Here is a 16,325-nt window from a genome sequence, read left to right as displayed (position 1 = left end):
ATATCTCTGTCTCTCTCTCCATCCTTTCTCCATCTCTTGCTCGCACGCCAGGGCTGTGCCGGTCATTCGATTTTGCCCGCCGGTTATTGTCATTTAAAAATGATTGACCATTAATTATGATACGTACATTTAGCATCTCCAGGCCTCCACGCATATAAACCGCATGCAGGCCGCTGATGCACGCCTTTGGAGCGTTTACATTTAAATATAAATTAAATATATACACCATCACAATAAATCTATGTTTTATTTTAGGCAGGTTTAAATAAACACGATATGAAGACAATGTGTTTCAGAAGAACAGAATATGTGTTGGACGACTGTATGTTACCTGGCTATACACCATGCCATAGGCTGTCGGCGTGCTTATTTAGGAGATAAGATGTGCTTATGAATCCCGTGCCATTAGTTTATATTATAGGATTTTATAGTAAGAAGAATATACTTGAACTCAGCTAAATGAAATAGAAAGGATATTTGTCCCATTCCGGGAGCGAGTATGCATATGAAGTGGCTGTGTTGAGTGTAAAAGTGATCATTTGAAACAAGTCCTATATGCTAGATTTAGAGTTATTTGGCAACTTTAGTTGTGAATGATCCAATCTAAACATAAATGGGATGCATGATGCAACTATAGACTATTGATGATTTGATAAAGTCTCTACAAAAAACCTTTGCTCTGTTCCTTGAGTCCAGGCTGCACATGCTGTTCTCTCATCAAGTGGTCATATTATCACCCATCAGACTATTCGCAATTGAATTTAGTCTTTGCTACAAAGATCCATCTGCTGGCCAAGGCCCGCGAGCTTTCTGAAACGCTGTGTCTCCAGCTCACCCAGCGTACTAGAGCTCCTGTAGCATACTCCTGGGCTACAATTACCCGGGCCCACGACCGGTCTGTCGATGTCACCGCAAGAAGAGGAATAAACAGACTCACCCCATCGCGACGTCCCCCAAAGGTTAGCTCTCTAGCCCTCGCTATCTCCCTGCTTGCTAATTCGGCCTGCTAACGGCTAGCTTGTCTAGCCCGGGCCTACGAACTGTTAGCTTGTTAGCACAGGCCTGCTAACCATCTGACTCACCGCATCCCAAACACTCTGAACCCATTTACTTTCTATCTCTCTTTGATTTTTATTTTGTTTATACCTTCCGGAAACCTGCCTCACCCACTGTGATACGGAATCGCTATCACTTTTAATTTTTATTTTATTTTTATGACACACTCAAGAACCTCCAGACGCTAACCAGCTAACTAGCTACAAGCTATTTAGTCATTGTTAGTTTTTTTTTTTTAAACCTGGATAACACACGCCAGCCCAGCTTCCCTGCCCATCCACCGCTGCCCCCTGGACACTGATCTCTTGGCTACATAGCTGACGCACGCTGGACTGTCCATTAATCACGGTACTCCATTCTGCTTGTTTGTTTTATCTGTCGGCCCAGTTGCCTAGTCAACGCCATTTTACATTTACATTTACATTTAAGTCATTTAGCAGACGCTCTTATCCAGAGCGACTTACAAATTGGTGCATACACCTTATGACATCCAGTGGAACAGCCACTTGCATCTAAATCTTTTTTTTTGGGGGGGGTGAGAAGGATTACTTACCCTTACTTACCCTATCCTAGGTATTCCTTGAAGAGGTGGGGTTTCAGGTGTCTCCGGAAGGTGCTGATTGACTCCGCTGTCCTGGCGTCGTGAGGGAGTTTGTTCCACCATTGGGGGCCAGAGCAGCGAACAGTTTTGACTGGGCTGAGCGGGAACTGTACTTCCTCAGTGGTAGGGAGGCGAGCAGGCCAGAGGTGGATGAACGCAGTGCCCTTGTTTGGGTGTAGGGCCTGATCAGAGCCTGGAGGTACTGAGGTGCCGTTCCCCTCACAGCTCTGTAGGCAAGCACCATGGTCTTGTAGCGGATGCGAGCTTCAACTGGAAGCCAGTGGAGAGAGCGGAGGAGCGGGGTGACGTGAGAGGACTTGGGAAGGTTGAACACCAGACGGGCTGCGGCGTTCTGGATGAGTTGTAGGGGTTTAATGGCACAGGCAGGGAGCCCAGCCAACAGCGAGTTGCAGTAATCAAGACGGGAGATGACAAGTGCCTGGATTAGGACCTGCGCCGCTTCCTGTGTGAGGCAGGGTCGTACTCTGCGGATGTTGTAGAGCATGAACCTACAGGAACGGGACACCGCCTTGATGTTAGTTGAGAACGTCAGGGTGTTGTCCAGGATCACGCCAAGGTTCTTAGCGCTCTGGGAGGAGGACACAATGGAGTTGTCAACCGTCGAGATCATGGAACGGGCAGTCCTTCCCCGGGAGGAAGAGGAGCTCCGTCTTGCTGAGGTTCAGCTTGAGGTGGTGATCCGTCATCCACACTGATATGTCTGCCAGACATGCAGAGATGCGATTCGCCACCTGGTCATCAGAAGGGGGAAAGGAGAAGATTAATTGTGTGTCGTCTGCATAGCAATGATAGGAGAGACCATGTGAGGTTATGACAGAGCCAAGTGACTTGGTGTATAGCGAGAATAAGAGAGGGCCTAGAACAGAGCCCTGGGGGACACCAGTGGTGAGAGCGCGTGGTGAGGAGACAGATTCTCGCCACGCCATCTGGTAGGAGCGACCTGTCAGGTAGGACGCAATCCAAGCGTGGGCCGCGCCGGAGATGCCCAACTCGGAGAGGGTGGAGAGGAGGATCTGATGGTTCACAGTATCGAAGGCAGCCGATAGGTCTAGAAGGATGAGAGCAGAGGAGAGAGAGTTAGCTTTAGCAGTGCGGAGCGCCTCCGTGATACAGAGAAGAGCAGTCTCAGTTGAATGACTAGTCTTGAAACCTGACTGATTTGGATCAAGAAGGTCATTCTGAGAGAGATAGCGGTAGAGCTGGCCAAGGACGGCACGCTCAAGAGTTTTGGAGAGAAAAGAGAGAAGGGATACTGGTCTGTAGTTGTTGACATCGGAGGGATCGAGTGTAGGTTTTTTCAGAAGGGGTGCAACTCTCGCTCTCTTGAAGACGGGAGGGACGTAGCCAGCGGTCAGGGATGAGTTGATGAGCGAGGTGAGGTAAGGGAGAAGGTCTCCGGAAATGGTCTGGAGAAGAGAGGAGGGGATAGGGTCAAGCGGGCAGGTTGTTGGGCGGCCGGCCGTCACAAGACGCGAGATTTCATCTGGAGAGAGAGGGGAGAAAGAGGTCAGAGTATAGGGTAGGGCAGTGTGAGCAGAACCAGCGGTGTCGTTTGACTTAGCAAACGAGGATCGGATGTCGTCGACCTTCTTTTCAAAATGGTTGACGAAGTCATCTGCAGAGAGGGAGGAGGGGGGATTCAGGAGGGAGGAGAAGGTGGCAAAGAGCTTCCTAGGGTTAGAGGCAGATGCTTGGAATTTAGAATGGTAGAAAGTGGCTTTAGCAGCAGAGACAGAGGAGGAAAATGTAGAGAGGAGGGAGTGAAAGGATGCCAGGTCCGCAGGGAGGCGAGTTTTCCTCCATTTCCGCTCGGCTGCCCTGTTTGTTGTGCTAGCTGATTAGCCTCGCCTACTGCTTTTAGCTAGCTTTCCCAATTCAACACCTGTGATTACTGTATGCCTCGCTGTATGTCTCTCCCAAATGTCAATATGCCTTGTATACTGTTGTTCAGGTTAGTTATCATTGTTTTAGTTCACAATGGAGCCCCTAGATCCACTCTGCATACCCCTGTTACCTCCTTTGTCCCACCCCCCACACATGCGGTGACCTCACCCATTACAACCAGCATGTCCAGAGATACAACCTCTCTCATCATCACCCAGTGCCTGGGCTTACCTCCGCTGTACCCGCACCCCACCATACCCCTGTCTGCGCATTATGCCCTGAATATATTCTACCATGCCCAGAAACCTGCTCCTCTTATCCTCTGCCCCCAACGCTCTAGGTGACCAGTTTTGATAGCCTTTAGCCGCACCCTCATACTACTCCTTCTCTGTTCCGCGGGTGATGTGGAGGTAAACCCAGGCCCTGCATGTCCCCAGGTACCCTCATTTGTTGACTTCTGTGATCGAAAAAGTCTTGGTTTTATGCATGTCAACATCAGAAGCCTCCTCCCTAAGTTTGTTTTACTCACTGCTTTAGCACACTCTGCTAACCCTGATGTCCTTGCCGTGTCTGAATCCTGGCTCAGGAAGGCCACCAAAAATTCAGAGATTTCCATACCCAACTATAACATCTTCCATCAAGATAGAACTGCCAAAGGGGGCGGAGTCGCAGTCTACTGCAGAGATTGACATTACTTTGCAGGCTTACTTTCCAGGTCCATACCCAAACAGTTTGAACTACTAATTTTGAAAATTACTCTCTCCAGAAACAAGTCTCTCACTGTTGCCGCCTGCTACCGACCCCCGTCAGCTCCCAGCTGTGCCCTGGACACCATTTGTGAATTGATCGCCCCCCATCTAGCTTCAGAGTTTGTTCTGTTAGGTGACCTAAACTGGGATATGCTTAACACCCCGGCAGTCCTACAATCTAAGCTAGATGCCCTCAATCTCACGCAAATCATCAAGGAACCCACCAGGTACAACCCTAACTCTGTAAACAAGGGCACCCTCATAGACGTCATCCTGACCAACTGGCCCTCCAAATATACCTCCGCTGTCTTCAACCAGGATTTCAGCGATCACTGCCTCATCGCCTGTATCCGCCACGGAGCCGCAGTCAAACGACCACCCCTCATCACTGTCAAACGCTCCCTAAAACACTTCTGTGAGCAGGCCTTTCTAATCGACCTGGCCCGTGTATCCTGGAAGGACATTGACCTCATCCCGTCAGTTGAGGATGCCTGGTCATTCTTTAAAAGTAACTTCCTCACCATTTTGGATAAGCATGCTCCGTTCAAAAAATGCAGAACCAAGAACAGATACAGCCCTTGGTTCACTCCAGACCTGACTGCCCTCGACCAGCACAAAAACATCCTGTGGCGGACTGCAATAGCATCGAATAGCCCCGTGATATGCAACTGTTCAGGGAAGTCAGGAACCAATACACGCAGTCAGTCAGGAAAGCTAAGGCCAGCTTCTTCAGGCAGAAGTTTGCATCCTGTAGCTCCAACTCCAAAAAGTTCTGGGACACTGTGAAGTCCATGGAGAACAAGAGCACCTCCTCCCAGCTGCCCACTGCACTGAGGCTAGGAAACACGGTCTCCACCGATAAATCCATGATTATCGAAAACTTCAATAAGCACTTCTCAACGGCTGGCCATGCCTTCCGCCTGGCTACTCCAACCTCGGCCAACAGCTCCGCCTCCCCCCGTAGTTCCTCACCCAAGCCTCTCCAGGTTCTCCTTTACCCAAATCCAGATAGCAGATGTTCTGAAAGAGCTGCAAAACCTGGACCCGTACAAATCAGCTGGGCTTGACAATCTGGACCCGCTATTTCTGAAACTATCTGCCGCCATTGTCGCAACCCCTATTACCAGCCTGTTCAACCTCTCTTTCATATCGTCTGAGATCCCCAAGGATTGAAAGCTGCCGCAGTCATCCCCCTCTTAATAATATAATAATAATAATAATATAATAATAATATATGCCATTTAGCAGACGCTTTTATCCAAAGCGACTTACAGTCATGAGGGGAGACACCCTGGACCCAAACTGCTATAGACCTATATCCATCCTGCCCTGCCTATCTAAGGTCTTCGAAAGCCAAGTCAACAAACAGGTCACTGACCATCTCGAATCCCACCGTACCTTCTCCGCTGTGCAATCTGGTTTCCGAGCCGGTCACGGGTGCACCTCAGCCACACTCAAGGTACTAAATGATATCATAACCGCCATCGATAAAAGACAGTACTGTGCAGCCGTCTTCATCGACCTCGCCAAGGCTTTCGACTCTGTCAATCACCAAATTCTTATCGGCAGACTCAACAGCCTCGGTTTTTCGGATGACTGCCTTGCCTGGTTCACCAATTACTTTGCAGACAGAGTTCAGTGTGTCAAATCAGAGGGCATGCTGTCCGGTCCTCTGGCAGTCTCTATGGGGGTGCCACAGGGTTCAATTCTCGGGCCGACTCTTTTCTCTGTATATATCAATGATGTTGCTCTTGCTGCGGGCGATTCCCTGATCCACCTCTACGCAGACGACACCATTCTATATACTTTCGGCCCGTCATTGGACACTGTGCTATCAAACCTCCAAACGAGCTTCAATGCCATACAGCACTCCTTCCGTGGCCTCCAACTGCTCTTAAACGCGAGTAAAACCAAATGCATGCTTTTCAACCGATCGCTGCCTGCACCCGCATGCCCGACTAGCATCACCACCCTGGATGGTTCCAACCTTGAATATGTGGACATCTATAAGTACCTAGGTGTCTGGCTAGACTGCAAACTCTCCTTCCAGACTCACATCAAACATCTCCAATCAAAAATCAAATCCAGAGTCGGCTTTCTATTCCGCAACAAAGCCTCCTTCACTCACGCTGCCAAGCTTACCCTAGTAAAACTGACTATCCTACCGATCCTCGACTTCGGCGATGTCATCTACAAAATGGCTTCCAACACTCTACTCAGCAAACTGGATGCAGTCTATCACAGTGCCATCCGTTTTGTCACTAAAGCACCTTATACCACCCACCACTGCGACTTGTATGCTCTAGTCGGCTGGCCCTCACTACATATTCGTCGCCAGACCCACTGGCTCCAGGTCATCTACAAGTCCATGCTAGGTAAAGCTCCGCCTTATCTCAGTTCACTGGTCACGATGGCAACACCCATCCGTAGCACGCGCTCCAGCAGGTGTATCTCACTGATCATCCCTAAAGCCAACACCTCATTTGGCCGCCTTTCGTTCCAGTACTCTGCTGCCTGTGACTGGAACGAATTGCAAAAATCGCTGAAGTTGGAGACTTTTATCTCCCTCACCAACTTCAAACATCAGCTATCCGAGCAGCTAACCGATCGCTGCAGCTGTACATAGTCTATAGGTAAATAGCTCACCCCTTTTCACCTACCTCATTCCCATACTGTTTTTATACTGTTTTTATTTATTTACTTTTCTGCTCTTTTGCACACCAATATCTCTACCTGTACATGCCCATCTGATCATTTATCACTCCAGTGTTAATCTGCAAAATTGTATTATTCGCCTACCTCCTCATGCCTTTTGCACACATTGTATATAGACTGCCCATTTTTTTCTACTGTGTTATTGACTTGCTAATTGTTTACTCCATGTGTAACTCTGTGTTGTCTGTTCACACTGCTATGCTTTATCTTGGCCAGGTCGCAGTTGCAAATGAGAACTTGTTCTCAACTAGCCTACCTGGTTAAATAAAGGTGAAATAATAAAAAATAAAAATATGTAAAATTTGATTCAATTTAGAATGGCCCATTATCAAATGGGCAGGGCCAGGGGGGAAATGACTGAATGTTGTCCTCTGTATGCAGTGGAATGGCGAATGGAGTCCGCTACTTTCCCACTGGTTTGGTTTTCAATCATGCTGGGAAGGCTACCCTGTTATTTCACTCCAGGCATCAACCACTGTTTGAGGAGTATGCAGTCTCTTGGGTATGCAGTCTCTTGGGTATGCAGTCTCTTGGGTATGCAGTCTCTTGGGTATGCAGTCTCTTGGGTATGCAGTCTCTTGGGTATTCCGCCCAAACTCTGTATGCCAGCGGCTCTCCTACCCTGTTCCAGCGGCTCTCCTACCCAGTGTTTAATTTGTGGAACCAAGTGAAATCTGTTCGGGAATATTGATAGTAACACGTTTTCAAAACAAAACATATTCAATTGAACTGTTGGCAGCCCCTCTCTCTGCAAGCTGGAGAAAGGAATTGAAGCAAAGAGAGGAGATGGAAACGCATGGTGTGGAGAAATTCTGTAGCTAAAGATAACGTGTCAGCCTATTTAATTATGAAAATATAACAAAATCCCTATTACTAGGCTATTCAAAATCAAATACAAACCCACTATAATTGTAGGCTAACTGTAAGCCGCCCTGCACAATCAGTGAACCAACAGCATCGCCTAGTTCTATACTTTCTCTCTAAGACTCATGGATAGAATGTTTGGAGCATAGCATGAGGTAACCAGTCCATCCAGTATGCATAATAATACAGTCCACACTCAAAGGCGATTACGATAATTTGTTTAATTTTGGAGTATAGGCTAGCTAGAGCAATTATGTACCAATTGTGTGTCCATCTGGAATCAGTTATTACATGTTTTTCTGCCATGCATAATATGTGGTAGGCTATGCATTGTCATTATTTTAATTTCACTTTTTTTTTTTCAGGCTTAATATAAAATGATCACCTTAGAAAGCGCTGTCCATTTCGTTGTGTTTGGCTTTGAAACAACGTCCCGCAATGACCATGTTTTAAACCCGTTGTTGAACTTGATTGATCCCAGTGAGGTGAGTTTGAAAAGCACGATACTGTTTTGGTGATGTGTTGGATGTGATTTTAGATTGTGTTTGCGTTGATGTCCGAGTGGTTAGATGGACAATAGAGCCCTGAGTACCAGGCCATTAGCGACCTGGTGGTCAGTCGTCAGCTGGGTACTACCAATGGATGTCCAGAGTGCATAAGAGGAGATTACCATGGAATTTGACTGCGGTCATGACTCATGACTGCCGGTATGGCCGTAACATGGTCACCGCAACAGCCCTAATCACACCCTCTTTCTCCCTTACTCTGTCCTCTCTTTCTTTCTCTCTTTCTCCCTCACACTCTTCTCGCTTCTCTTTCTCCCTGTCAATTCCACTAGGTAGGGTGTTCTAGTGGTTAGAGCATTGGACTAGTAACCAGAAGGTTGCAAGTTCAAACCCCCAAGCTGACAAGGTACAATTCTGTCGTTCTGCCCCTGAACAGGCAGTTAACCCACTGTTCCAAGACCGTCATTGAAAATAAGAAATAGTTCTTTAACTGACTTGCCTAGGTATGTGCTAAAGCTCCTCACTCTCATTCTGCTTTTCGGTGCAGGCGGCAGCACTTCAGGTACCACGAAGTGAGTGTACAGTGTGAGCCAGATTTCAACATTCTCAAGTAGGAGAGAGGAAGAGAAAGAAGTGCGGAGCGAGAGGGAGTGTGTGGAGAGTAGGTGTCTGGTCTGGATAGTTGAGCGACACTGAAACTGCTGATGTAACACAGCTGGTTGTTTTAGACACGCATGCACAGACACACACACACACACTCACCCCTTTGCGTATGCACAGTGCAATTCCCGGAGCTTGCTCCAGCTTGGATTGACTTCCAGGCTTTTTACCATCTCCCTCTCAATCAGAATATTTGTGTGAGTGTGTACAGTATGTGTGGAAGAGGGAGGGAGTGCACGAGACCTAGAGGGAGCGGGTGAGACTGGGTGCTAGTGAGTGCGTGCCTGTGTGTGTGTGTTTGACCGTCAGTTCTGGTCAGCTGATGGCCGTGGCTTGCTTCGATTGGAGGAGCCAGCTGTGTTCAGCTGCAGTGTAGGCAGATCAGTGCGGAGAGTGGAGAGACAAGGCAGCCTCTGTCTCCTGCAGCCGGAGGGAGCCCAGCGCCCAGCAGTGCAGAGCTAGAGGAGAGCAGTGGGTCTGCAGTACGAAGCAGGCAGGCAGGGCTGGAGCACTGGTGCTTTAGGACTGGAGCAGGGCTACAGGGGGAACCTGGGCTAACCTAACCTGGACTGGACTAGGCTGTAGCTGGGCTTTCCTGAACTTAGCTCCATTAGGCTGGTCCAAGGTCCAGACTGCTAGGGACAGGTGGCCAGAGCTGGGTGGTGATCCCAGGGCAGAGGGCTCTGTCTGGGGGTGACGTGGTTGGGTACCTGGGTATGGGCTGCTCGGCCAGCTTGGTGCTCCTCCAGGCCCTGCGTTCCGTGGGCCGGGCCAACTGTGCCCGTATGTGCTCCCGCCAGGACCAGCTCTCCCCAGATGTCCTGCCGCCCGGCGAGGGCCGCGCCACCCCCGGGGGATGTAGAGCCCTCACCATCATCGTTATGGTAACTAACATCAGACTGCGGAGCTATAGGCTGCAGCCTCCCTTGTTCCTTTGTTGGGGGTGGGGGGGTTGGGGGGTGTGCAAGAGGGCTAGAGGGAATCTGTTTGGTCTTCTATTTTTGGATACGAGTGTTTTACCATGTGGTTTTCTCCCCTTGCTGTATGTTAGTGTGTCCTCTCTCTGTGTGTGTGTGTGCATGTGACTGAGTGTGTGTGTGCATGGGTGTGTGAAGGGTAATGTACAGTATTATCGAGGAGCGAGGCATGATGTGATCAGAGCTGTGTGAGGGAGTGGGGCGAAAACAGAAGCAGGGGGCTGGCGGGGGTGTACAGGGAGAGAAGTGGGGTGGGGGGCTGGGGTTCAGTCCTGAGGAATTTAGTTTCTGTGGGAAAAATGTGCCTCATTGCTCATGGTTCGTCTAGTAGGCTGCTGATAAGATGTGAGTGTTTGTCTAAGTCAACGGGTGAATGAATGAGCAAATGAACAAATGTAGGATACTGGACTGGCCAACATTCTCATGTTTCTGTCTGTGAGTGACAGTGATACTGATTGTGCAATACCATTTGGATCCATTATTAGGAGCAGTAGGGTGAAGTTGCCCCTATACGCTGCTCTTGGTTCAGTTTAGCATTTTCCCTACTAATGGTTAAGGCCATGATTGTGGAGGGGAAGCTGATCCGAGATCTGCACCTAGAGGAAGCTTCACCCCAGAGTTATTAAGACAGCGTTGAGACGTGACAGCTTGGTTCATGATGATTCATAAATTAGTAGGTGTGACATCAGTGGGGAGTCTGAGACGGATGGTATGTGAGGTGAGGATATACCCAGGGTGGCAAGGTGGTGCCGAGGAAGCAGGGGTGTAGAGATATTTAATAGTTACCGCTGTTGAATGGTGACGACAATCCTGGTTGCATCTGTATTTCAGTGTCCCTGTCTGTCCGACCGTCCATATGCCTGGTCGTTGTATGGACAATCCCCCTCTCTGGGACACGCATCAACATCAGCCTCTGTTTCCCGAGGGCTGCAATGGATGATAACATTGAAGAGGTAGAAAAAAATGTCAGGCTCATTTTGGCAGGGGCGTGATCCATAAAGTTTGCCTGACGACTCAAACGGAGTTCTTCCGCTGCTCTGTCGCTCGCTACGTACTTCAGTCTGAGACTGCAATCATTGAAGTCGTTTATGGTGACGTCAAAACGAGGGGCGTTGTACAAGTCATAGTCGTCGGCGTTTGGACGTAACCAATCAGAGGAACAAAGTCAATGAAAATGTCGCTTTACCCACGTGTGTTTTGGCTCTGGTGCAACCCGTTTGTTTTTTTTTGTGACCAATCAGACGATCTAGAATGGATTTCCATTCTAGACATCGTAGGGGAGGCTAGCCAGGCAACCACAAAGTTCTCTCTCTCTCTCTCTCTCTCTCTCTCCTCACATATACCAGAGGAACCTGTCTGTCTACCCACTCACCTTCTCCTTGTGGCACTTAAAAGTCTTGTTCATCTGCAGACTGGACCCATGCACGGTGTAGTCCTCTCTGCTGGAAGGAGCAGAGAGAGACCGAGGGAGAAAAGACTCGGAGGGTAAAAGAGTCCTGGTCTGGTTATCTTCCCTTCTCTGCTTTCCTCTCCTTTTTTTCTGGTCCTGTACAGGGGCACGAGTAAGACGCTCGGGCAGACCTTTCTCCTGTACGGTAGTCTGCAGGGAGCTGAGGACTCGTAATCCTCCTGGTCCATTAAGACATTGACCCACATCTGACCTGACAGTGTAGGAGAGGAAGCAGGACGGACAGTTATGGGCTGGGAAAAGAGTCGGCACTGAGCTCACAGTGATGGAAGACATGAAGAAGTTAAATGAATGAATCTATGTAATGCATGTTGGGAGGGAAGTAGAGAGCGCTCCAACCAACATGAGTCGAGGGGATGGCCAAAAATCACAAGAACATAAAAAAAGCATGTTAATATGTTTTCTAGACATTTTTTGAGGGGCGGTAGGTAGCCTAGTGGTTAGAGCGTTGGGTCAGTAACCGAAAGGTTGCTAGATTGAATCCCCGAGCTGACAAGGTATACATCTGTCGTTCCGCCCCTGAACAAGGCAGTTAACCCACTGTTCCTAGGCCGTCATTGTAAATAAGAATTTGTTCCTAACTGACTTGCCGAGTTAAACGAAGGTTAGAAAAATAAAAAATATTCATTAAAGTCATCCATGACTAACACGGATGTAGCTCAAACATGATAAGTCTCCCAAGAAGCCACAGCTATGGAGATAAAGTGCCTTCGGAAAGTATTCAGACCCCTTGACTTATTCCACATTTTGTTAGGTACAGCCTTATTCTAAAATTCATTAAATCGTTTCCCCCTCATCAATCTACACACAATACCCCATAATTACAAAGCAAAACAGTTTTTTATAAATTTTTGCTAACTTATTAAAAATAAAAAACAAAGTATTCAGACCCTTTTACTCAGTACTTTGTTGAATCACCTTTGGCAGCGATTACTGCCTCAAGTCTTCTTGGGTATGGCGCTACAAGCTTGGCACACCTGGATTTTGGAGAGTTTCTCCCATTATTCTCTGCAGAACCTCTCAAGCTGTCAGGTTGGATGGGGAGCATTGCTGCACAGCTATTTTCAGGTCCCTCCAGAGATGTTCAATTGGGTTCAAATCTGGGCTCTGGCTGGGCCACTCAAGGACATTCAGAGACATGTCCCGAAGCCACTCCTGCGTTGTCTTGGCTGTGTGCGTAGGGGTCGTTCTGTTGGAAGGTGAACCTTCACCCCAGTCTGAGGTCCTGAGCACTCTAGAGCAGGTTGTCATCAAGGATCTCTCTGTACTTTGCTCCGTTCATCTTTCCCTCGATCCTGACTAGTCTCCCAGTCCCTGCTGCTGAAAAACATCCCTCAGCATGAATGCTGCCACCACCATGCTTCACCGTAGAGATGGTGACAGGTTTCGTCACGCTTGGCATTCAGGCCAAATAGTTAAATCTTGGTTTCTTCAGACCAGAGAATCTTGTTTCTCATGGTCTGAAAGTCTTTTGGTTCCTTTTGGCAAACTCCAAGTGGGCTGTCATGTGCCTTTTACTGAGGAGTGGCTTCTGTTTGGCCACTCTACCATAAAGGCCTGATTGGTAGAGTGCTGCACAGATGGCTGTCCTTCTGGAAGGTTCTCCAATCTCCACAGGGGAACTCTAGAGCTCTGTCAGAGTGACCATCGGGTTCTTGGTCACCTCCCTGACCAAGGTCCTTCTCCTCCGATTGCTCAGTTTGACTGGCCGGCCAGCTCTAGGAAAAGTCTTGGTGGTTCGAAACTTCTTCCATTTAAGAATGATGGAGGCCACTGTGCTCTTGGGGACCTTCAATGCTGCAGAAATGTTTTGGTACCCTTCCCCAGATCGGTGCCTCAACACAATCCTGTTTCGGAGCTCTACGGACAATTCCTTCGACCTCGTGCCTTGGTTTTTGCTCTGACATGCACTGTCAACTGTATGACCAGGTGTGTGTGCCTTTCCAAATCATGTACAATCAATTGAATTTACCACAGGTGGACTCCAATCAAGTTGTAGAAACATCTCAAGGATGATCAATGGAAACAGGATGCACCTGAGCTCAATTCCGAGTCTTATAGCAAAAGGTCTGAATACTTATGTAAATAAGGTATTTCTGTTTTTTTTTTTTTATAAATTTGCAAACATGTCTAAAAACCTGATTTCGCTTTGCCATTATGGGGTGTTGTGTATAGATTGCTGTGGAAATTGTTATTTAATCAATTTTAGAAGAAGGCTGTAACGTAACAAAATGTGGAAAAAGTCAACGGGTCTGAATACTTCCCGAAGGCCCTGTACATTGCTGTCAAAACATTTTTCACGTCTTCCATCACTGTGAGCTCAGTGCATACTCTATTCCCAGCATTTTGACTCCAATGTATCTCCATAAATAGCAACATAAAAGTAATCAAGTTCAGGGTGAGGGCTGCAGTATGAAGCTTATTAAACAAAGGTTGATTGAGGTCCAGACATTAGGGTGTTCTCAGTCTCTCCATGGTCCCTATCTGTCTGTCGCTGACACTGGTGTTAAGAGGAAATATGTAACGACTTCCTGCCATTCCATTCCTTCATCTCTGCTTCTCGATCTCCTCCCTCTCTCGGCAGGTTGTGTTGGGCCAGTAACAAAAGGTTGCTGGTTTGAATACCCGAGCCGACAAGGTGAAAAATCTGTTGATGTGCCCTTGAGCCAAGCACTTAACCCTAATTTGCTGTAACCCTAATAATAAATTTGCTTATCTGCCTCCTTCCCCTGGTCATAAGAGTATGATATTCTCACTCTCTGTACTCTCTAGCCCTCTCTCTTTACTCTTTCCTGCCCTCTCCTCCCCCTCTTTTTCTCTCTCCCCCTCTAACCCCTCATCTCTCATTCTCTCTGTCTCTTCCCCCCCTCTCTCCCCCTTGCTCCCTCTCTCTCTGTAGTAGATGTGGACTGAGTTGATGTGATCCAGATGGCGATAGCTGCAGTCTGGTCCTGGACCCTGTCCTGTGCTGTTTCAGCACTAGGAAACATAAACTCTCTGGCTCCCATCACACAACAGACTATTACTGCCTCCCAAACGGCACCTTTTTTCCTACAGTACATAGTGCTGTGTACTGCTTTTGACCAGAGCCCTATGAGCCCTGATCAAAAGGAGTGCTCTGCAAAGGGAATAGGGTGCCATTTGGGACGTAGATATAAATTGTAATTGAGATAAACATTCCCAGCTTCTACAGGTGGTCACAGGTGGTCCAAGATATTACATTGCCTTGTCAGCTCTGCTTTTCATCTGTTTCCTTCCTTCTTCTCTTGTGTTTACTCGCATCATATCGCTCTCTCGCTTTCTCTCAATTCAAAGGGATTTATTGGCATGGGAAGCATATGTTTACATTGCCAAAGCAAGTGAAATAGATAATAAACAAAAGTGATATTAACAATATAAAATGAACAGCAAACATTACTTATGCAAATGTTCCAAAGGAGTAGGCATTTTAAATGTCATATTATGGCTATATGCAGTGTTGTAACGATGTGCAAATAGTTACAAAAGAGAAAAAGAATAAATATAAATATGGGTTGTATATACAATGGTGTTTGTTCTTCACTGGTTGCCCTTTTCTTGTTGCAACAGGTCACAAATCTTGCTGCTGTGATGGAACACAGTTGTAATTCACTGGCTTGTATGCGAAGCAGTAATTGTTTCAAAACATCTCCTGCCATGTCACTGATGCGTTGTGAATTCACTTTTTTATTTAAAAACAGGGCTAACAGGGTTTTTTTCTCGCCTTAATAGCCTCGTTTCACTGCCAAAAATAACATTAAACTATCCAGTGTTGGGAAAAATAACACAATGTCAAATACAGGTAGCCTAGTCAAATAATTAACATCCAATCACATTAACCGTTACTCTCTCGCGAGAAACCTTAACTCTTGAGCAGACATTCAGAAACTAAACAAGACCATTTGAAAAGTAACCCACGGGAGTGTTTTGAGCGAGAATAAAGACTACTTTCGAGTAGTAAGACGGATAGTGTTGCTACAGCTCCTGCTATATATCCGTTACGTTTATTGGGGGTATTTTATTTCTTTATTTTTTTACATTTATTTAACTAGGCAGGGGCAGCAAGACAGATTTTTACCTTGTCAGCTCTGGGATTCGATCCAGTAACCCAACGCTCTAACCACTAGGCAACCTGCCGCCCCAATTAAGGTAGACATCCTCTTATGCAAACCACTGGAAACCAGGTCAACATGAGAGGATATTTTTTAATTACTGGACAAAAGCCATGACAGGGAGACCTAGTGGAGTGGTAACGCACATGCAAGCAGTTGCTCCCGACGCCACTTGGGTACACAGCAGCATCCACTGAGAGGCTCTTGCAGCCAAAGGAATGCCTGACAGCTTGAAAGGCGTTTTGGACACTACAGTGAAGATGGTTAAAAGGCCCCTGAACTCTCAGGGAAATTTCTGCGTTATGCAATGATTAGGGCAGTGACCATGTAACGCTTTTACAACATGCAGAAGAAGTGCGCTGGTTATCAAGGGGCAAAGTATTAACACATTTTTTTTAGCTGAGAGACGAGCTTAAAGTTTTCTTTACTGACCATAATTTTCACTTGTCTGACTGCTTGCATGATGACAAGTTTCTCACATGACTGGCCTGTCTGGGGGATGTTTTTTCTCACCTTAATGATCTGAATTTTAGGATTACAGGGACTCTCCACAACTATATTCAATGATGCGGGACAAAATTGAGGCTACGATTAAGAAGTTGGAGCTCTTTTCTGACAACACACAGGTCTTTCCATTATTGTAGGATTTTTTTTGTGTGCAAATTAACTCAAGCTTACGGACAATGTCAAATGT

The 16,325-nt window shown here is 47.2% G+C and overlaps 1 protein-coding gene across 5 annotated transcripts in view; it reads left to right on the top strand.

Annotated features, from left to right (window-relative positions):
• LOC118396802 (dedicator of cytokinesis protein 10-like) overlaps positions 1-16,325 on the top strand; it is a 183,140-nt gene that overhangs the window by 47,013 nt on the left and 119,802 nt on the right. For 3 of the 5 annotated variants that reach the window (XM_052467191.1, XM_052467190.1, XM_052467185.1), the window contains exon 1: positions 9,507-9,940. The exons of the other annotated variants lie outside the window; for them this stretch is intronic. In XM_052467191.1, the coding sequence (XP_052323151.1) occupies positions 9,773-9,940 (168 nt within the window). In that variant the 5' untranslated portion in view covers positions 9,507-9,772. Of the gene's footprint in view, positions 1-9,506; positions 9,941-16,325 lie in introns of those variants that run through there. 5 annotated transcript variants of the gene reach the window in all.

Source organism: Oncorhynchus keta, chromosome 18, assembly GCF_023373465.1.
Source record: "Oncorhynchus keta strain PuntledgeMale-10-30-2019 chromosome 18, Oket_V2, whole genome shotgun sequence".
Classification (NCBI taxonomy): Eukaryota; Metazoa; Chordata; class Actinopteri; order Salmoniformes; family Salmonidae; genus Oncorhynchus; species Oncorhynchus keta.
Note: the sequence above shows the minus strand (reverse complement) of the source record. Positions and strands in the feature narration are given on the sequence as shown.